The sequence below is a fragment of the Stegodyphus dumicola genome, chromosome 9 (genome assembly GCF_044657685.1).
Source record: "Stegodyphus dumicola isolate Sdum_Otavi_A_Nest chromosome 9, ASM4465768v1".
Lineage (NCBI taxonomy): Eukaryota > Metazoa > Arthropoda > Arachnida > Araneae > Eresidae > Stegodyphus > Stegodyphus dumicola.
In genome coordinates, this window is record NC_140776.1 from 122,008,546 (window position 1) to 122,032,056 (window position 23,511).

At 30.0% G+C, this 23,511-nt stretch overlaps 1 protein-coding gene across 1 annotated transcript; it reads right to left on the reverse strand.

The window, feature by feature from the left end:
* Nucleotides 1-8,516: 8,516 nt before the first annotated feature.
* Nucleotides 8,517-23,108, reverse strand: LOC118183692 (cyclin-dependent kinase 5 activator 1-like). Its single transcript, XM_035353315.2, has one exon. It carries the CDS (start codon nt 22,830-22,832, stop codon nt 21,732-21,734), a length of 1,101 nt encoding a protein of 366 aa, XP_035209206.1. The 5' UTR covers nt 22,833-23,108; the 3' UTR covers nt 8,517-21,731.
* Between the last annotated feature and the right edge of the window lie 403 nt (nt 23,109-23,511).

Sequence of the window (23,511 nt, forward strand, 5' to 3'; positions counted from 1 at the left end):
TTAAAATAATATCAAATGTAGATCAGTATGTTATAGATACTTTATGTAAAATATGTTATAGTACCTTATGTAAAATATGTTATAGTACTTTATGTAAAATATGTTATAGTACTTTATGTTTTATGTAATTAAAGTATTGCATTATTTGTTGAAAAGTTTTAATATACAATTTATGTAATTTAATCATTAATAACATTAACTCGTAGATGACATCGTATCCAGATGTGTCATATGCCCTTCATTATATTTAGGGACTGGGCTGTGTTTGCAATTTTTTTTACTTAAACTGTCGAAATTTAGCCTGTTGGCGTTAGCTGCAGTCGCAATTCCTATTGTGCATCTAATTTGTTTTTACATTTTGTTTTCATTGCAACATACTCGTGTATCGAGACAGATTCTTTTACTTCAATACGGTATTCCAAATGGCATTGAAATATTTATAGCTGTGTGAGAAACTTCTAATTATTCTCCATGAATCTACAAACAAAAATTTAGGAGCAGATTCAGATTTAGGTCAAATTCAGATTTTTAAAATTTAATCCTTTGATATTTCAATACGTTGTTTACTTTCATTGATTGTTAAATCTTCTGATTTATCGAAGTACTCAAATGAATTTCATTTATACATTTATACAGTCATCCAGTCCTTTTCTTCTGGAAAATGTTCTTTTACAGTTTTCTTTAGCTGAAAAAGGTGCTTCATTGTATAATTCCTAACACTGTACTCTAAATTCAATTCATTTTCAAGTACAAAACTGTTTAGTTTTGCAAAGCATTGTCCGTCATTCTATTTGACATATAATAGCCGTATATTAAGTTTTAAACTAATCAGTAACAAAATGTATCTTTATACATTTTAGTAATTAAATACAAGTCAACTAGTGTGAAAACTATATAATTATTTCAATTTTTATTTTGACTCGCGTCACCCTCAGGTTTGAATCACGAAACTCCGTAGTTCCACGAAACACAGTCTAAAGATCACTGATATAACGCATTGATATAGGGGATGACTTTGTATAGGAATCATAATTAGAAACTGTAACCTCAAACACCTCTTTTACTGTAATTCTCAAACCTTTTTACTCTTCTCTCATCTTGTTGCAGACTTTAAAAATTCATATGAAAAAAAGACATATGTTATTTGCAGTGAACTGAGAGTGAAGTGTTTTTTAATGTTTAGACATGTGTGCATGTGAGTCTTTGAAAGAATAAAATACAAGCACTTATTCATAAATTTTATCTGTTTAATGGAAATCAATTTTCACAATGAACGGACGTGATCCTGTTTATTTTCACAGACTAGATCAGTTAACAATCAGATCAAAGTTATTCGGCGAGTCTACATCTGTAGAAGCCGTTCTCTCAGCATGATTCTTTGCATTTTAATATAGACAGTGTCATCTTACAAGATACAGGACATAATGACTTCACACATTTAATGAAAATATTGGTTACACAATTTTTTTCTACATCATGACTTATTACACATCTTGTGGAAACATATCCTATTAGAGAAAAATGAAATATACATAATATTGTTTCAAGTATTTTACACAAAAAATTTATTCACCAGGGTTCAATTCGTCTCTTTATGAGAGGAGTGCAAAAAATAAATAGAGTTAAAAAAATATCTCTTCGCATTGTGACCAAACTTGAACAAATTGTTCTTTTTCATGATTCATCAAAACTAGCAGTGTTGAAGACAACCATTCCTGCACAATATACGGATTTGCATAATATACGGAAAATCCTTTCGGAACTTTTGTACAGCTATTATTATTTTTGAAATGAGCTTAAATATCTGAGTAAAAGTAAATAAAAAAACGGAAGCGAGAACTGACGCGCCATCTAAAATGTGCTACTTGAAAAAGGAACAGATTCTCTCGTAATGGATAATGTTATCGTCTGCTTGTTAAGTATTTATTTATTTTAATATAATAGCTTTAGCTTCACATAAATAAAAACGACATTTTTAATATAATTTGTGAGTGGCATCAGCATTTAATTTCAATCTGTTATTGTTCTGAAAAGGACATTCTTTAAAATTTATGTATTAGAATACTGAATTTTCTAAATTTGCCTGGAAGATTATATGCTGCAAATTGCAAATAAAAACGTTTTTATTTGGGGATCTTTCATGTGTAATGTTCTTTTATTAAAGAACTGCCTTTATGCAAGATGGGTTTCAAAGGCAGATAGGTAAGTAGTAGAAAAGGCGGTGAATTTTCGGATTGCATCATACATGCAGAGCTTTTCTGTGAAACTAATGTTAGTTTAAGAACAAATTTTGCGTAATTTTAAATTTCAGGTTGGGAGATGCTCCCGCAATTATTAATCAAACGTTATTCTATAGTTTTACGTGCTTATTTGCTTTAATTTGAGATTTTGTAAAAGCAAAACATAAACAGTGATTTGTACTGTTGACAAAGACTATTGATGCAAATGAAAGATTTGTTTATGCTAAAAGACTATTTAAAAAGGAAAACTCTCGACACAAATTATGGAAATAGATTTGTAAAATAGTTTATAGAAAAATAAATTTTTTTAATGCCAAACTATCGAAATAACTTAAAATGCATGAAGATCATCTGCAATTAACAAATGCAACGATTCTTAGCCGCTTAGGCCAATGGTTGCAGAATTTAATTCATTATGTAATAATTTTATCATTTATTGTTATTATATTTTTATTTAATATTTTAAATTTATTTTACATTTTTTATTATGTTATAATTTTATTATTGTTTATTTATATATAATAATTTTACTTTAATGTAGTAATATTATATTATTAATAGTATTACAGTATTATTAATATTATATTATTATATTATTATTAAAATAGCATATTATTTATTACGATATATTTTATCTGATTTATTTTATTTATTAATAAATTAAACTAATTCAATTTATTATGAAATAATTTAATCATTCATGTATTAATTTTACTACTTTAACTTTAAATAGATAACAATATTGTATCACCCAAAACTTTCGTTTTATTATGTAATTTAGTGACAACAGGTTAAGTTAGAATACAAAGAAAAGAAATTGTACTTACAATTAGGGCCTTGTTTAAATCTGTAACAGGAATTCTGTTATTTAGTTGTCCTTTTTTTTTTGCAAGTAAAACATTTTAATCTTATAAAACACTTGTACATAAGTTTATGGAAGAATGATTTATAAAAATTTGTGAAGAATTTAAAATGTGCTTTTATTTTTAAATGGTTTAAAATTATTACCAAAAATATGCAGAATAGACAATTATGATTATCGCAATTTTAGCTTTAATTTATTAAACATAATGTTATTTGTTTATATCCTTCAAAAATCTAGAATGAATCATTAATACTTCTTTAGTGATTATTTCTAATTTTTTTATACCGAAGACAGTTCGTGTGAAAATAAACATAAAACAGTGTAAAAATCAATTATATAAAAATATGCAGCATTCAGAAAGTAGAATATTTTTTCCTGGGTTGGAAACTATCACAAATAATATACTTGTTTTATAATAAATCGTATCAGAACTTTAACTGATTGTTTGTAATTATGTGCTATTTATTTCAGCTCATCAGATTTTATTTTTTATTAAAAATGTAAACTATACAAAATTAAAAGCGTTTCCTTCACTTTCTTCTTTAAAGCAAGAAATTAGGGACCATAATAACGACCAGAAGGCAACATTATGAAAAATTCTATGCAAATCAATGCTTCGGATAAGATTGGTTTCGTAAACATTTCCATAAACATGTACTCTAATTAACCCATGTATTTTTAGTATATTACTTATGTGTCATCAATTTAAATTCACGTTTCTAAATTCTCTTTGCTTTGATAATAAGAAGTTAAATATTTATGTTATGCTGTTTCAAATTTAGAATTTTGATGGATAAAATTACGTTTCTGAAATATATTTTTCAAGTCAGGAACGTTTTTAAATACTTGATCATCAGGTTCCCATTTACAAAGTATATATAAATTCTATGAGTATTTTTAACTACGTCATTTGAACACTGTTAGACCAAAATAAATACAATATAGAAAATACACACTTTATGGAACCGCTTTTCTGTTTATCTTCTCTCGTTAGCATTCTGAGATAAAGATAAGAACCCAAGTTTGACTTTTGCGTAAGTCGTTCAGTCATTTCTACCATATATAACATGGTTTTTATATCTAATATGCCCGTTCTATTGATTTCATTCCTATTTTCAAACAAAACGTTGAACTTTTGGAAATATTAGTTGTTTTCCTGGCATAATAGTAACAATGATATACATACAAAAAGTGGTTTGCATTTTATGGAAATAATTTACCATTTAATTTTCTCATTAGCATTTTGAGATAAAGGTTTAGCATTTTCAAAAAACTTGTCTGCTACTATTTTGTTTTTATTGGAATTCAGAGCAAGAGATTTATTTTAGAGATGAAAGATTTCCCAAAGGTTACGTAGATTCAGTTTCTGATAAAAAAATATTTGTATCAACAAACTGTTAAGTTGAAAAATCGATGTTATTGCATTTCAAGGAAATACAATTATACTATATTAAATATGAAAGGGAAAAGGCATCTACCTGAAAGTGAAAAGAAAAAATGGCTATAAAACCGCACCTTATGACTACTCGAACAAAAATATCTAGGTAAATATCGAGAAAGTGAAGTCTCTCATGCTGAAAGAAAATCCACCGACTGAAAGATTCATTGCTTCAGAAATGGGAATGTCTTATGGTACTATAAGTAAAATAATTCATAAAGATTTAAAGTTAAAATGAGGTTTAAACCTAAAGTTCAACCACTTTTGCCCAAGCATATTACGGAAAGAAACACCAACTGTAGAAAATTATATGAAAACCTCCCAATAAATGAAAATTTGTGGTAACAATCGGTAAGACATGGGTATATTATATTAAGTGATTGTAATAAAACAAGATCAGCGTTTTATTACTCAGCTGACAACAATGATCGCGCACGAAATGGAATTGTCAATGCACAGAAAAATTCCCGACAAAATTCATTACAGTTGCAGGATTTTATTACAACCATGAATTCGAACTCCAAGAAGTCTCAATTAAGGCTAAAAGTAATTCACTGTACTGTAGAGACATTAGGTTAGTTCGAGGCCGGAGACGTGAAACATTAGCAACCGCCTTTGCCGGGAATCAAACCATGGACCTCTGGAATACCAGTCCAGCGTGCAGAACCACTACACCATGAAGGCACGCTAGGAAGGCCGGAGAAATACCTTATATAATCCCCCTTTTAAAGAGCGATTGGGGTTTTTAGGGGACTCAATCGCAAACCCTGGGTGTGAAGAGTCATCATTGACAACCCTTTTAGTTCGGGCGCCACTGTAGAGACATTAGGTTAATTCGAGGCCGGAGAGATAAAAAATAAGGAACCGCCTTTGCCGGGAATCGAACCACGGACTTCTGGAATATCGGCCCAGCGTGCAAAACCACTACACCACGAAGGCACACTAGGAAGGCAGGAGAAATACCTTATAGTACTGTCAGCAGAATATTTTTAGAGCCAATTTTTGAAGCCGAAATTACAGCCTTATATGGCAAGGATATCCATAAACTTGGGCTGAGTATGGACAAAACTTCTAATCACACATCTACGTCAGCTTCTGCTTCTTTAGCAAACAATGTATCTGAAATAAAAATAAAATGTATCTAAATTAATAAAACACTCGTAAAATCACCTGAAGTTACTCCTATGAACTTTTACGCTTTGGGTTTGTTAAAACGAGCCTTAGGGAAACGGTATCTAAGAACAATGAACGGAATTTAGAAAACGACCCAAGAGAAGTGGGAAAAATTGACATAACTATCTGAAAAAAAGTTTACTTTCACAGAAAAATTTAGCTAGAGCTACAGCCAAAAATCAAGACTATCAGGCTGAAGAAAGTCACTGCAAAAAATACTCATATTTGTGCATAAAAATTATTACAAAAATCGTATCTATAAATGGCGAACAACTTTCTGTATCGTGTGAAAAGAACTGGTTTTCTCCTGAATCTTGTTGCATAAAAATGGTGCAAAGAAAGAAAATTTATGTACAAACAGAACTGAGCGCACCTAATTAATTTCTAGTGACCGCAGAAAGGAATAGTTACTGAAAAAGAACGATTTGTTCCAGATGTAATTTTAAATAAATTTAAAAACAAGGAGAGAAATAATACACTTTAGAAGGAGCTGTAACTTATGTATGCATATATAAAGAAGGACTTTTTTTATTCTTTTATTTTGGCATCAAATACATTCTTGTAAAGCTTATTCTTTGAGCTTTCGATGAGATTTTAAAAACTGCGAATATTTTCGTTATCATTATTTCCAAAAGTCGAGGTAGTAAGCACATTGGCTTCTCTCTCGTATTTATACGGTAAATTTAACATTTGAAATAACCAGTGCATTCTATTTTACTACCTACACCGTAGCTTCAATGCAGTATATATACATTCAGGGAAGCAATTGAGCAAACAGACCAACTGTGGACGAGATTTTCTCTCTTTCCCTTGTGAAAGAGAGTAAACAGTTAAAAGAGCTTCAAAAATATACTTTACAGATATGATAGAATAATTAGTAATCACGGAACAATGAATATGTATGCATTCAAAGGAAGGAGAACAATATCCAAACTGAGAAAATTGCGATTATTGCTTCTGCCTATATAACAAAGATTTCGTTTAAATGTTTCAGGAAATCTGCAATAATTCCAAGAATCACTGATTGCTTGACTTCGCAAGAAAACTGTTTTGACTTGCGCTTGCATCAGATATGTTTGGAAATTCTTCTTCTTCTTTCTATGTATACAAGCTGACCATTAATATGATCACTAACTGCAGTCATCGTGATTAAGCTGATCATTAATTTAACACAATAGACACCGCTTAATGTGATCGCGATTAATGTTATCATTCGGATATTGTTATCGAATTGTCCAAATCCATCCGGTTTGTATTTGGAAAATATGGAAAATATGTCGCCTATTGTGCTCAGCAATTCGGTTAATATGATCAACATATTACACAATATATTTCGTGAAACTGAAGTGAGAATGCATCATAAAATTTGCCACGTGCCAGAAAAATGTCGCCAACTAAAGAATTAAATCACCAAACAGTTTGCTCTGGGTTTTAATCAATCATTTAAAGTTAAGCAAAAAAAAAAAAAAAAAAAAAAAAAAAAAAAAAAAAAAAAAAAAAGCTTAGATTTTTAGGATGATCTGACATAAATCTCTCTTCTTCAGGAGGATAAAAAATTCCACGGAATTTTCCTTTCCCTCTTTTCTAAAAATATAAATAAAAATCCATGAAAATATTTTATAATGTTTTTTTTCCTTGGTAAATTTTTAATTCTACTTTAGCATATCTCTTCCAGCGAGGTCCTCCAAGTATGAAGATTACTGGTTTACCATGATTTTCAGAAATGTTCTAAACCGTTCATAAATGAACTCTTGCATTAAAAATTCTGTGAACATGTGAAAACTTTGCCTTTTGCAAATTAAAATGCGTAAAAGTATCTGTTATATGTTTCTGGTTATATTTACATTAAATTGGCTGAGTTATATTGCTGTTTTGAAGGGCATTATTTCCTTATCGTTTAATGTTATTTGTTTAATGCTATAAAAATAGCCTTGGACAAAGGTGATCACATTAAACGGTTCCTACTGTAATTATTCGACGTAAAAACTCGAAAATTCTAGTATGCGGTTAGAACCAATTAGTTAACAAGTAGTAAAAAATTATTACTAACTATTACGGTAATTCATATCTATATTCATGAGATAAATCAGCTTTTAATTATTTTTAGATATTGTATGTGAATTATTCAAATTAAAGCATTTAAAACGTTATGATAAATACTTTCAACCAATGGTTTCCTAGCATTTTTTTAAGGATACTATATTTATTGATACAATTTTTTAAAAAAACGTTGCATCATCTCACTTAAAATATACATTAGGAAGTAAAATGTACAGTATTTTTTATTTAACTAAGAGAGAATATTTAATAAATCAGAAATAATGAAAATATATAGTAAATAATTTATTTACATCAGAGAAAGAATATTAAATTACTTTGTGCCTGTTTATTTCAAAGCGATATAAACGGGCATAAAGCTGAAACTCCAAAAGATAGCATAAAAGTATGATTAAACTTTATATAATTAGGTTTTACACAATATTTTACACTGAAGTAGTGTTCTAGTGTTCAATATTATTCAGCATCGTGAATGTTTGTGAAAACCTTTGCAGCAAACTGTAGTATATGTTAAAAGTGAAAAAGAAATTACATTACTAGATTTTCGAGGTTTTACTGTTTGTATATTTATATATATATATATATGTATATATGTATATGGACATACTTGAGTACATAATATCTACAAAACGCTGTTATCCCAACTCCAACATCAACCTGATTAAGACATATTTTTAAGAGTGATTTGCATTAAATAACAACATATAAAACGTAGCATCAATAACATCATGTTTTAAACGTATCACACATCAAAATAAACTTTTATTAATTGCAATATATACAGTGACAGCATAAAAAGCAAGAAACAGAATATTATTTATTAAAAAAAGGAAAACAGCACATTTTTTTCATTTATAGTTATAGAACACATATACATCTACCTAGAAGCCATTTAAAACAGTGGTTCTCAACCTCTTTTGTCCCATGCCCCCTTTCTCCCTTGTTAGAAGAACATTCTTTTCTTCCTTTCCCCAACTCGAAGAATGCAATTATACATTTATTTAAATTTAGATTACTTTTTAACGTATTTAATAGATTAAATAATAAAAAGTATAGAAAATAATGCTATTGAATACAAAAACAGTTTTTATATTCATAATAGAATTAAATGAAAGGCTGACCTCATTGCCCACTGATACTATGATATTCTGCCAGGGATGAATTCCTCACTGGTTGAGAACCCCTGATTAAAAGTATTTATTACTGAACTAAATATAAATTCAAGTTAGAGTTGCGGAAAATATTAATGTTTCATGAGCATTCTTCGAATTCTTTTAGTGTTTCTTATTATATATATATATATATATGTTCATTTATCTTATTTATATCTGGCATATTAAAAGGTTTTTTACGATTTGAAATTTTTCAGGAAATTTTATTCCGAGCATTTTATTCGCTCGGAAATAATTTTATTCCGAGCATATTTTTTCATACATTCATAGCCTTGAAATCTTTTATTTTCTAACTAGAAAGAAAATTATGTTCTGTAAATTTGTCTTCCACATAAGTGACATTAAGCGAGTTTCTCTCCTTGGTGCCTTTTAATCATAAAATTCAAGTATATTTAGGCTTTATATAACAAGTAAAAGATTCTATCTTTTAAACAATTAATCTCCAAGAAGAAAACTTCCACGCGTCATAAATATATATAAAAAATTCAAAAATCATTAAAAGAGAAAAAATTAACGTAAAAAATTCTTTATTAAATTAAAAAGGAATTACAAATTTCTGCGATTATTTGCCGTATGGAAGCCAAAATTATACGAATATTACAAAATATTGATTTCAATGCATAACTGCTATTACGCAGTTTCTACATTTTCTGAAATTTAATTTAAAAAAATTCATTTTTGCTATTAAAATATTAAAAATAATTGCAGAAAATTCTACAATGTTAAAGTTCAAAATAAGAAAATCCTTACTTTTATTCAAAAGTAAAAATTTCTAATAATTTATATTTTAAATTTTATTCAAAATCCTGATTTATATTTGAAATCATATTTGAAGAAATCAGAGCAAGTCATGTAACTTTTCTTCTTCATATCTCAATCTTACTTGTAATTTATTCATTTTTACTGTCCCAATAGAAAGAAACTTATCTTTATTTCTTTAAAACGGAAACGCTTTTGTCTTTGGTAAAGGTTAATATGGCAGATATAAATCACAAATCCTTTATTTTAGGTTCTGTAGATTATTCACTGTAAAGCTTCTTATGGAAGATACTCTGCTTTAAGACAAATAACTGTTTTTTGTTACCATGGGAAATATGATTCAAGTCAGGAACAAATGTGGATTATCGTATGTTTGAAAATTACAGCGCAATTTGCATAAGTCATTTACCTATGAAGTTGTGCCATAATGATATAATAAATAAGCTTGCAAGTATGAAAATGTTTTAAGTATAGTTTTTAAAAATGTCTTGTTTTTTAATATTTCATATTAATCTTGAAAATGTTCTCATAAAATCCAATGTTATCATTAAAATTGTTCATTTTGGAGTTTTGGAAACTGAAAACAATTTAAACATTCACACGCTTAATGACGTATATGCTTTTTGCCTTTTTTTGCGTAGCCAGATGTATTGAATTACAGTCGAACCTCGGTATAACGGACTACCAAAGAACGGAAGTTTAGTTCGCTATACTAATTAACAATGCATATTTAATAAAAGAAGTGAATAATAAATCTAAATTTACAGAAAAGTCATATTAACCCCCTCACCATTCTACAAAACTCAAATATTTGCTACTTTATTTTTTCAAAATTTAAATATTTGTTTCTTGTTTCTTGTTTTTTTTTTTTTTTTTTTTTTTTTTTTTTTTTTTTTCACGCAAAGAAAAATTTTGTGTTTCTGAAAGTGGCCATAGAAATAATTTTCACTCCCTTTCTCCAGCTGTCAAGAGCTATTTCCATCTACTCATCTCCATAGCCAGGGAAAAAATTTCTTTTGTGTTCATATCTCAAAATTAGCAAACACGATCTTCTAAAGGCACGCTTTCAAATGAGCAGTAGTTCGTTTGCAATACCAGCTGAAGAGAAGCCGGAAGTGCATTCCTGTTTCTTGATTTTTGTAAGTGACCTTCCCTTCGTGCGATCTTGATACAACTCTGCTGTTGAGAAAGTGTGATCAATTAAGTCTCAAATTACTTCTTTTCATTTTTACTGCATTCTGCGGCGTTGGAAAAAGCGAAACGACGAGTGTCTCTAAGGGGTAACAATCCAGGCCACATGTATGCCGACAAGTTAAGATTTAATTTCAATAATTATCATGCACCGTTATTAAACTTATCCTAGTTCTTTTCCGCTTTCATTATGTATTTATAATTTTACACGATAAATTACTTAGACTAAATATCATTAATATAATTCTTCTCTCCAAATACTCATTTATAACATTGATTTTATATCAACAATGATATAAAAACCCTAAATATGAATAACAAAAGTATTGACAAATTTAACTCTTACTTAACTTCTGAGAACAGAAATAATATGTAATTTATAAAGTAGCTTATATTTACTAACCAATTATTGCAATTTAAGGCTTTACTTTAAGTTCTCTTTTCCTCATTCCTCACTAGAATGCAAATTAGGTTGCGTCTTTAAGCTGAAAGCTTTGAAGATTAGAGTTTCTGGCAAAGGCGTCTTACTGTCAGTCTTCTCACCAGCTCTTGTTAAAAGTAATATTACGACTTTAGCATTCTCCCTAGCCGATGTTTCAAATATTCAAGGGTAAAATATCTGAACTAACGTATTTTTAGCCTGTTTTATGTGTAATCTCAGATTACGTTATCAACTTTTGAATTTAATTGTAAAGTTAAGTTTAAAAACGACAAGTGGCGGACGTTTTATCTACAGCACAAGTTGTGCCTGTTCTGTTACATTAATACTCAATGCAAAATGGATATTTTAATCTTCTTCAACATTTTGCGAGTTGTTTAGGACGTAGTGATAAGTCGTTAATTGTCTAGTATGGTCTGCAGAACTTTAACTCTAGTTTCCAAGTACAAAAAGAAAACCTACATATTTTTCCTGGCGAGATGCAGACCGTGGGAAAATTTTATCTGTCTTTGGAAAGCAAACTTTTATTCCCTAGAAGAGGTATCAACTGCATACCCCAAAGCTCATATAATTTGTTATTTCCTCTTTCCCTGAATAGCAAAAATTTTAAAATATCCATCAGACTTAAATATATCAGCTCTGTCTCAGAGTTGAATAGATTCAAAGAGCCCATTCACGTTAAAGTTCGTTTTATGCCTATTCAAGTTCAATGGTCACTAAGACCATATGTGTACTAAGATATGCTTATTTTGCCCTCGTTTTTCTCGTAACGTTTGGTTCACACCTGTCTTACATAGCCTTTGTTTAGAGCACAGAGAAAAATGATGGTGAAGTTGAAATAAGTCATGTAAAAGGGTTTTCCTTTACGAATGGAATGTGGATCCTGTTTTTCCTTTATGAATGTGGAATATTTTCCTTTATGAATGGAATGTGGAATATTTTCCTTTATGAATGGAATGTAGATTACTTTACGAATGAACGTGTATGAAATTAAGGTTTAGTAAATTTTTCGTTTAAACTTGCGGAAATTTTGGAAAAACATGTGAAAGCACTCAAAAAATTTCAGTCGAAGATATCCATCCAGTTGGTTATATCGGATTTTGTTATATCGAACAGTTGGTTATATCAGACCTCTGAAGGTTCGTATAAAGTAATATTAAGTTTCAATAAATTGAACAGTACGAAAAAGATTTGTTCGTTATATCCCGGTGCTCATTATAAGCTCATTATAAGCTGGATTCGTTATAATGGCATTCGACTGTATATCCACTAACTTAGCAATTTATTTTGTGGTAAAATATGAAAAATTCATTTAGTAAATTTCAAATATTAGTAATCATGAATTATAAGTAACAACTAATAAATCAGAAAGGAATTTTTTGCTTTCTGATTTATTAGTTGTTACTTATTATCTAGAAATTATTAAAACTTCAGAAAAGTTTTAATAATTTCTAGAGGCAAAAAACATTTTATAACATATTGAATATAATAAGGAAAATGTATCTCTTAAGTTTAAAGCTTAAATAATGTATTTACTTTATAACTATTATTTTTCATTTTTAAATATTTGCTAAAGTAATTAATAACTGGAAAATGTTTCAGACTTCTCCAGTTTTTAGAAGGAGATAAAAACGTAACTAATAAAACTTTTATATTTATTTTCATCTAGTGGCGGGATGCCCATTACGTCAAAGTCGAATCATGAAGTCAAGGTCAAATAACGTACGCAATTCTTAAGGATTAACGAAAATTATCGTAGAGTCAGATATTTAAAGTTTTAATTACAAATATCAAATGTACATGACTTGATTGTTTTCCCATGTAATCAAGAAAAACTATCATAATTAGGTATTATTAAATTTACTATTCTTAAATATAAATTACTTAATTTTCTTTAATTTAATTTTCCATTGCAGGAAGTTTTACAGTGAAATTTCATGCGAAGGTGCTATGGTGTAATTACTTTTTGTTTTTACTGAGTATCAACTATGTTACATTTGTATTGTTTTCATTCCACAATAAAATTTAACAGTTCAACAATTTTTTAAATTTCAAAACACAGACGTCATAATTACACAGCAAGATGAAAGGAAAAAAGACACCTACTTAATTACAATTGTATTACTCATTCTCTCAAAGTTCACATAAATACAGAGTTCACTTTCACCGTACAAAACTCACTACACTACAGAATAGCAAAAAATCACTTTTTCCTTGTTCACTGTATTTAAGATAAATAAAAGCTGAGGAATTTTCACGGGTATCAGCAGAAAAGAAGGAAACTCAACGTTTGCAACAGTAATACCTTTGCTATTTACAAAATAAGAGTATCACAGTAGCATAAAAATACTCTTTTTAATATTTCAGAATTTAAAGATTTTATAACTACGATAAAACACTTTAATCTGAACATGAAACATCTAAATAAAATTAAGGAATGTATGGAAGAACTCTTGAATGTATTTAAATCCCAGCTTTTGTTAGGATTTGAGGTCATTAATAGCTATAGCCTGATAAAAATACAATATAGTTCAAAACACTTGTAACTAAAATGTATTTCTCTCAATTGCATTTCCTTTATTATATTTCATTTCCATTAGATTTATAAACATTAAATGCCCTTTTAAATTCTCGACTTTAATTACAAACATTCATTTGGAAGGATTTATTCCTAAAATTTTTACTGAAAATAAGGTTAACAAATTTTGAAATGTTTTTCAAAATTTATTTTCTATGCATGTATGTACACTTCCAAAATGTTAAATAAACATTATGAAGTCAGCTTCACAACGACTTCTAAAATTTATTCACGCACAAAGAAGTATATAAAATATAATTTCATCTTAAAAACAATTAATGAAAATAATTAAATTTTGATGCAAATTTATAAATAGAAACAAGCTGAATATGACAACAAAAGCCCGGATTTCGATAACCTAAACATTCACTGTAAATGCCCTTAAAGATGTTTGGAAAAACACATAAACTGGGGAAAATAAGCTTAAAAAATGATATAAAAATGACACAATTGATAAGCATTGGCAAATGGATTAAAATTCACTTAGTGACACCTATCCATCATTTGAATTTTATCTTTTTCTTCCAAAGTTTAAACTTTAAATAAATGTTTTAGAATTGCGCTGACTTATACGTGCTTCTTGATGTTTCAAAAGTGAAATCTGTTGTCAGAATATACTTTTTCACATCGAAAATAGCTTCTTTCAACATATACTTTACTTAGAGAAGCATACAGTCTCTTTATCCTACAGTCTCGTTTCAAAACTGGAAACGTCGAAGGTCATTAATCCAACTTACAGCCGTAAGACTATACCAGCTGAGCCAAAAAAGGAAATAAAGGGTATTTTAGTGAGCTAGGAAAGCGTACTGCAAGTAGCTCTGAGTGTATATTTCTAAGAATGTGTCGGTGGAGTAGGTTTTCCCTTTCTGCATGTAATCCTTTTCGAACATGGACAAAATGGGATAATAGCGAAGAAATGCCGATACGGAAAAATTCTTAAAAGTGATATTCATATCTTGTGGAAAAAACTTGCAGTGATAGAGATGACTGACAGATTACGTAATAGGTTTCCTGTGGATAGGATATGCCTACTTAGTAAAGGGGAGTTCAAAAATGTTTCAAAAGAGGAAAATACTCGAGAAATATAAAACAAAAAGCACATGTAATCGAAATCAGGGCCTTGAGAGTAATCCTTATGATATTATTTAATTCAAACATCATAAAGAAGTGAGTGTTCTTCATTGTCAAGTTGACATAAAGCAGAAATTAAATTTTTAAGTCAACTCATAAGAAGCACTCTAATCATGACTTGGCTAGTGAGTAATTCACATTTATAAATAAAACTTAATATATTATTTATTTAACATTTTTCAGTTCATATGAATATTTTTATTTTGCGGTCTTTATGGTGTACACTGAATGGACATTCGAAACAGTACAAAGGTAGTATCATTTTATTTTACACAGAATCCAGAACCTGGCTTTGAGGTACTTCCGAATTCTTTCATATTGCACGTTTTGCCGGCGCTTTCTAGTAATTACTAAGAGTACATTTTATAAACACACTTTTTGTTTTGTACAAAGCACGATGGACAATACTTATTAAGAAACTGGCATTAGAATACAGAATAGAATGTCCATATATGGTTACCATTTACATATTTGCTACAAACTGATGAGAAAATTAATATTTAATCAGTTCAAATGAATGCTGATGTCAGGATACAATAAATAAATAAATAAATACAATATAAATAAATTAATAAATAAATAAAATCCCCTAAAGAATAATTTACCGAAGTTGAGATATAACTACTACTTCTTCGAATAAACAATAGGCTGTGGTAGTATCAAAATAACAATGGAAAGACCTTTGCATAGCAATTGTTATTTTTTTAATGAATTGAAAATTTCGTACTCACTTTTGTGTTATTATTTACATTGTGAATGAGTTGAATAAATATTTGTAATATTTTTTACTTACGCAATGACGTTTATTTCCTTACCTTATTTTTGCAAATATGTCATTTGAATTGCTGTTAAAATTATAATGAAAGTTTACAAGAAAAATGAGAAAACTTTTCTCAAGTATTCTTTTATTTAATAGTTCCTCTAAGTTTAACATTTTTATAGAATTATTGTCAATTTTTTAACGTTTGGTATATTTTTTTGGATTTTTTAAACCCGAAAATTCGAAAATTTCCATAAATGTACAAATTTATAATAATTAATTTTAAAAAGCGGATTTCTGAAATTATTAATTTAAGAAAATCTTGCGTCTTAACGTTCCCAGCATTGGTCATTCATTTTAAAATAATTTAGTTTACGTCGACTTTGAGCTAAATTAAGGCTTCATTTGATTTAGCCTGCTTATATTACCTAGTTCTGTAATATCCTCCCCGCACTCATATACAGTTTGCATACATTGACTTCAATTTTACGCAGTATTTTCCTAACGATTTTGTTTTAAAAATATTAAAGGACGAACAGATCTGGCCCATTTGATGACTTGATAGGGTAACTATAGTCATTTATATCTAAACCTGAATAACTCTACAAATTTCAGATATTTCCTATATTTAACATTCTTATGTATTATCCGACATGTTCTAGATTAGATTTCAGTTCAGAAAATTCACTTTGGAATATTTAAGGTTTAGAAAATAAGTCTCAGAACAACACCTGACACACAGATTTAAATCTTAATCTTTTTTCTTCCTAAAAATGTTTCCATGAACAGTACACTTTTATCTCTTTACCTAGATATATTTAATTCTACTCGTACATCTAATCTATTAAACGTTTTCCACAATAGTCATAGGCTTTAGAATGTTCTGTTTTTAGATTTTTTAAACTCCCTAGAATTTTGGAGCTGAGATTGAAATTATTTCTAGTTATCCAATGCGATGAATCTCCTTCCTTTACATTGAAAGATTCAACGATGTGAAAGAGGATTCACTCAGAGCCTAGTCTGATGTATAAATCAAACTTTAGTGCAATCTGATAAAAATTATATTTTATAAATTTCTTTGTCTCATGTTAAAGACTTATTATTCTCCTTAAACTTTAGGTAACTTGCCGCAGTATTCCAGGATGTCTAAGCAATACATTTAAATACTACTTAGACACATTCTAAATGTATTAGCTTGTTATATATACATCGTTTACTGTACTGAGTCTTTCTGATCTCATATAATCAGTATCAGTGCTACAAAATGATGACTAGCTTCTAAAGTTTAGAAGATCAAAATAGTTATAAGCTAACTGAAAGAATTGAAAGACTGAATGAGAAGGTCATGGGAGACGATTTAATTTTGATTGATGTTTCAACTAACTATTTAAATTGTAAAACAATAATTATTATGTAAGCATTAATAAATACATATTAATTTGTTTTCATAGAGATACTGACAAAATTAATTTAATTGCTATTTATATTATTCCTTAGCTTATTATAATCTGAATCTAATGCAGTGAATTATGCCATGAAAGTAAGGAATTATTGCTTTAGAGTAACGTTTCAACCTCGAAAAACGATGTACCTGTAAGGAAACATTTTTAGGTGACAAATTACATAATTTCCTAAAACTTTTGTAATCATTAACGTATAATTTGTAATCATTAACGCTTCTATTAAGAATGGGAAAATTAGCTGCTGAATTAGCTTTACAAAGCCATATGAAATCTCAAAAAAGTTTTGACAGCCAAAAATATTACGTCACCATCGTTGGCAAATTTCTGTATTAAAATATTTTGGGGAATTGTGGAATATTTTTATGCTATCAAAATGTATATTTATGCAATTAACAGTGGCTGTAATATAAGAAAGTTTACTTTTTAAATGTACTTAAATAAAAATTGGAGTTATTCTAATTCGCGGTATTAATTTACAGTATTTCTCTCTATATTTGCTTTGCTTTTAAAATCAGTATCATGTCTGCGTTAGTAATGATAAAATAAATATACATAATTTTAGTAACCCGTTAATGTTTTTCACTTACGTACAAATAAATAAGGATGAGATGATTAAGTGTGGAGCATAAATATGTGTATATTTCATTCAAACTTAAATACGTTATAAAAATTTACTATATTACAATGACAAAAGGTTAAATTCAGTTTCAAATTTTTGCAAGTTTATATTTAAGAGTGACCGAAAATATTGGTGAATATTCACAGATATCTGACTATGTAAACTATTTGTAGAAATGTGCATGGTCTTAAAAGTAATACGCCTATGATACAGTACAAGGTTTACAACTTTCATATAAAAATATGGATAATTTTAAAAAATTGGAGAAGTCCTCCATCCAAACTACAGGCGATAGTACAATTCCTTAACCTGGTGGTAAATATTTTGTAGATTTCTGTTTTGGCTTTACTCGATTTGAAAGAGAATTACACAGTGCCTTCTGCTGTCTAATAACATATACTAAAAGCTACTGTATGCCTTGAAATACTGAAATATATTAGATCAAGATGTTAGCTCAGAATAGAAGAACGCCTCACACATATCACCGGAAATTCCAAAATTCCCATTACCGAATTAAAGAATGATACACTTTTCTTTCCAGTCACCTTTTGTATCTATTAGAAAAACATACCAAAGCTTTGTTTTTAATCTTACCAAGATGCCTTGTAACTATTTACCAGCATTTCTCAATATGCTGTGATATTAGGATTTCAAAATGTTAATTTTTTGTTATTTCGTATAGCCTATCAATAATAATTTAGCAGCTGATTTTTTCTCAGTTCCTAATTTTATGTATTTCCTAAGTATTGTATTTCTCTATCGTTGTAGTGTTAAGTGTTGTACTAAGTATTGTAAGAAACTACCGCCAATTCTTCCTTATTTAACCATTTTCAGAATTTATTTACCTTTAAAAGCAGTTTTCCTGCTTTGGAAGCTCTATCGCAGAGAAACATTCACATAGGCGTAGGTTTATTTCTGATCAAACAACCGCTATGCAAGTTCTCCAGCTGAGTTTGGTCTCAAACTATTGATTAAAGAGCTTAATTTAAATTTAAGTAATTAATCTTCATGTAATATGAAATTAAAAAAGTAAGTGTTTATATTTCCTTTTTAGGATTTGTTTTAATGATCAAATATGATAAATGTTTTAATGGGTGTCTTAAAACCAGTTGAAACCAGTTGATTCCCAGTATTTCATTAATTAAAATATGTATGAGACCTTGAAAAGAAAAATATTTTACATTTTTAAAACTTAGGAGTAACATTACACCCAAATAAATGCTGTTTTTACATGCAATTAAGTAATATTTATAGTTGAATTAATCCTAAACTTTATCTTATTGATTGGAAAACTTTAGAAACCTTAGACAGATCTGCGTATTCATTTTAAATTAATTAGATCTGCGTATTTTCATTAAATTAGTATTTAATTTTGTCGTGAATAATAAATAGTCTAGCGGTATTAGCGATTAATAAGAATGTATTATCTAGAAATTAATATTTTGCTTATACATTTCTACACAAAATTTATATTATTTAATATTCTAAAAATTAATATATTTTTCAATTGATATCTAATCTGTTATTGATTCACAATTAATTCCTTATTTATGATTGATGCTGTTTGAATAATTTAACATATTTTATACAGCAAAAAATAAGTAATTACAAAGGATAACAGTTTGCTTTCCGGTATGTATCAAACATTTCTTCAATTTTTCTTTTTTAATTATCATCATTAATTTTATGAATATTAATGAGTTCTTATTTATTCAATGAACTTTTAATATCAACTTCAGTTGATCAAATGTGGATATTTTACTTTGCGTTTAAGATTTGAAGGATGGCGTTAGCCTTTTGTTTATAATTATTTAATAGCCTTACGAAGTTTGATTTTAAGGAGCTATACTGGACATTGAAATATTTTTATAAAAATGGTTTTTGGCAATATAAATAAATGTATTATTTTGAATTTTCTTTTCTTTTTTACTGCAAGATTTTCCTCAGAAAGCAATTTCAATTTCTTTATGCAGAATGTTTAGACACATTCCATGTAGTTCAAGTATCACGCACAATTTTGATTACGATTTTAATTGAATCTGAAGAGATTTTGAAAGTTTTCATACCTTTCACATATCTGTATTAACTTCTTTCTCTCTCTCTATATATATACATTAATTTTTAGTTTTATTTATACCTTAACAAAAAGTTTCTGTTCTTTTTTTATTTTTTATCACCTCAACTTCAAATGATACTTCTTAACTAGGAGATGTATCTAAAAAGCTAATATAATGTTATGCAAACAACTTTGCTCTCTGCTTTTATACTTGTACACAGTCTGAACGTGTTTAATATTTAGTTTTAAATTATATTTATGCCATTGATGTCTGATATTACTTAATAAAACATCTTTCATTAACAAATATATATATGTATTGTATAATATATTTGAGGTATATAATATAAAACCTTGTGCGATTCTAGATATATCAATTTTAAGCCTTGATAGATAATAAATACTAATTTAATTAAAACGAACCCACAGCTTAAAGCAGCCAGTATGGTCATATATTAATGCTAAAAGAAATACACTAATGTGAGATAATTATAAATGAGCAGATTTACGAGGGAAATAGTAACAAAATTTAGAATTAGAGAATTAGCATTTAAAACTATTAGATATGTTAGTACGCGGCCAATAAATAAAAATATAGTTTACAAAACTCATTGGATCTTAATCTAATCGAAGAATTTTGCGATTATATTTTGCTCTAGGATTGCTTGACATCTAATATATATTGGATTATGTTAAATTTTTCCTATTATGCTTCAAGTGGTTTGAAACCTTAATTAGTTAAACTGACTATTCGAATCGTTACTCCATTTCCTGCAAAAGGTTGTCGAAAATTTGCTGGTGCTTACACAGCAGCAGTTCTTAGAAGCTCAAAAGTAGCACAGTAGGAAAAGAAACATCTAATATGGTGTAGATTACCACGCGTCTCTTCCAGAAAATCAATACCAGCCGCCATTGCTGTACTTCCGTTTCTGGTTAAAAAAAACCAAATGTCTAAATACAGTTCGAAGCTATCCAAATCAATAAATATTATACCTTACTGTCTGCAGGATTTTTTCTCTCAACGTTTTCAGTATTTTAACAAAAAGCATTTATTTCTTCAGTTACCTGCTAATGGAAGATCTGTTCAGTACCAAAATATTTTCTACTTCATGTTTAAGTTTTCCGCCAGACTAATCAGCTTAATTTTATGTGACTATATCTTACATCAGAATTATTAAATGTACGATTAAACTATTAAATACCAAATAATTTCGCAGGCCTGCAATTTTTAAGCTAAAATTCTTTTATAACTTTGAAAATTCGTTTATATTCTAAGAAAACTATTATAAAGTTAATCAGCATTTCAAATAATTTTTGATTACAAAACTTACATCTGTGTTTACGGATATACAAACTGCTTCAAAATCTCAAAGTTAGCGCTTTTCCTAATAAGAGTTTAGATTTCATTTAAAAGTTTTAGGCTTAATTAGAACAGGGAAGTACCATAGATTCGATATTAAACAAAGGAAAATATATTTAGGAAGTAACACTGCAACTGTCACAGTTTTATCAAATCAACAGTTCAGTGCATTAAAAAAAATCTTTCTATAAAATTTTTAATATTTGCAGATAGGATTAATGTTTAAACTTAATTTTAAATGATTTCAACTATTTACCTGATTCAATCGAAATTAAATTTATCCTTCGTCACTTAGTCTCCATTTCAGGTCATGATTGACGATGACATAAATATTTAGATTAAGATGAAGTTATTATCACTGTCCGTTTCCCAGTGCAATTAGTTATATTCGTATTAACATGAAAAATATTGACTAGTTCTACGTCATCGCTACGCAGTCATAGAACAACAACCTTTCAACTCGGTGAAAACTTCGGTGAAAAAACTCGGCTCACTGTTGATTCGTAGCATCTTCCCGCTCAGGAGATTGATGATGAGAAGACATCGATCCCAGAATTTCTCCTTGGAATCCTCAACAAGGAATGGTTTCAAGGGGTACGAGATTTCGTTGCCCATGTAAGAGTAGCTTAAGTAGAGACACGTCAGGACCACAGCTTGAAGCTCACGCTCCGTTTCAATATCCTCTCCAACCAGGTCTCTCACTAGCATGTACAAGAAGACGACATTGGCCGGGTTGATGAAAGCGATGTCTTGCCATCCTTGCATCAAAAGGCTTCTGTCCACAGTTCGCAACCACATCACTGCATCTGTTGGGTGGAAATCTTTCAGCTTCCTGCAGCGCCTGTTCAGGAACTCCCCAAGACATCGCAGCAGTTCCGAAGTGGATGCTTGGATGACTGTCTTCTTGTGGGGGCTTGGCGCGACATTGTTGGCATTGACACTTGCCGATGGTACGGACGCGCTGTTGCTGAGGACTGCTTTGTTGGACAATCCGGCCCCGCAACTGGACGTGAAAGCCAAAGGCCCGATGGCGCCATGATTTGATGGCCTGACCAGATTGTGAGCAGTTAGGATGGCAGGCTTTGGTGGCAGTGGAGGGGGTGCAGGTTTCAGTTTGTTAGCATTGTCAAGATTGTTGTTGTTCCGGACTACCACATCCAGTTGCCCGAGCCCTGGTTTGACATTGAAGCAGGAAAGAGAGTTCTGAATGTTCTTATTATTATCAACGATGGAATGGATACTGTCCAAGGGTTGTCGGATATTCTTACTTTTCTCCTGTTTTTTCTTGCTGGACACAGTGAAGTGCTTCCAACTAAGGGCATTGATGAACAACGAATGTTTCTTGAAATTGTGATGGTGGGCGCTGTGATGGTGATTCTGGTTGTTATTATTAGCGTTACTCTTCTCCGTTCCTCCGCTTTTGTCCTTATTTTTTGCATTATTTAGTTGCTCATAATTATAGTTATTCAGGTTGTACTCCCCATAAGTGGGCTTCCTCTCCCTAGGGGAGAAGCTGAGTACGGTCCCCATGGTTGCTGCGGTGCTGCACACAGCACACTCCTCACGAGAAGCCAGAGCAACTCAACACTATCGTCGTTCCGAAGGATCAAAATTGTCCTGAGTAACCGACCTAAAGAACCACTCCAAGGATCCACGGCATCGTACCAACGCCACAGTCTATCCTCCTCGCGCCCATCACAGACACATCCGGAACCATCCCGAGCAGCGCACCTGACGGATAGATCGGAATTTTCGACCGCTTCTCATAGCGTTCTTGCGCAGAGCTCTGTCGGCAGCGATTCTCACTCTGAGCATGGGCATTCGAAACCGGGGGCTTCTTGGTCGATCGAAATTGGATTTACATTAGTCGTCTCCATAGCGACAGTCAGAGGGAAGGAGGGCAGGAAAGGCTGACGTCACGAGCACCCTGCCAATAGTCTGGCAAAAGCAAACTGCATTGTGAGGCGAGTGAGAGGCTTTAGTGCGCTGCCGCGGAAGGAAAACTTCACTTCATACCCCACCATTTGTATTTGATCATGTGCAAGGATGCGAGAAAAGCTCACTCTGATTCCCTCCCCTTCTTTGAATTTCTTTAATGCGACGGTATGAAAGGTTGACATGTCAGCGTTAACGAACAGAGTTTATTTGTTTCGAATGCGAGATTATTTTTAAAAGAAATAGTTTTAGTTTTTATATTTTTATTCTTTTC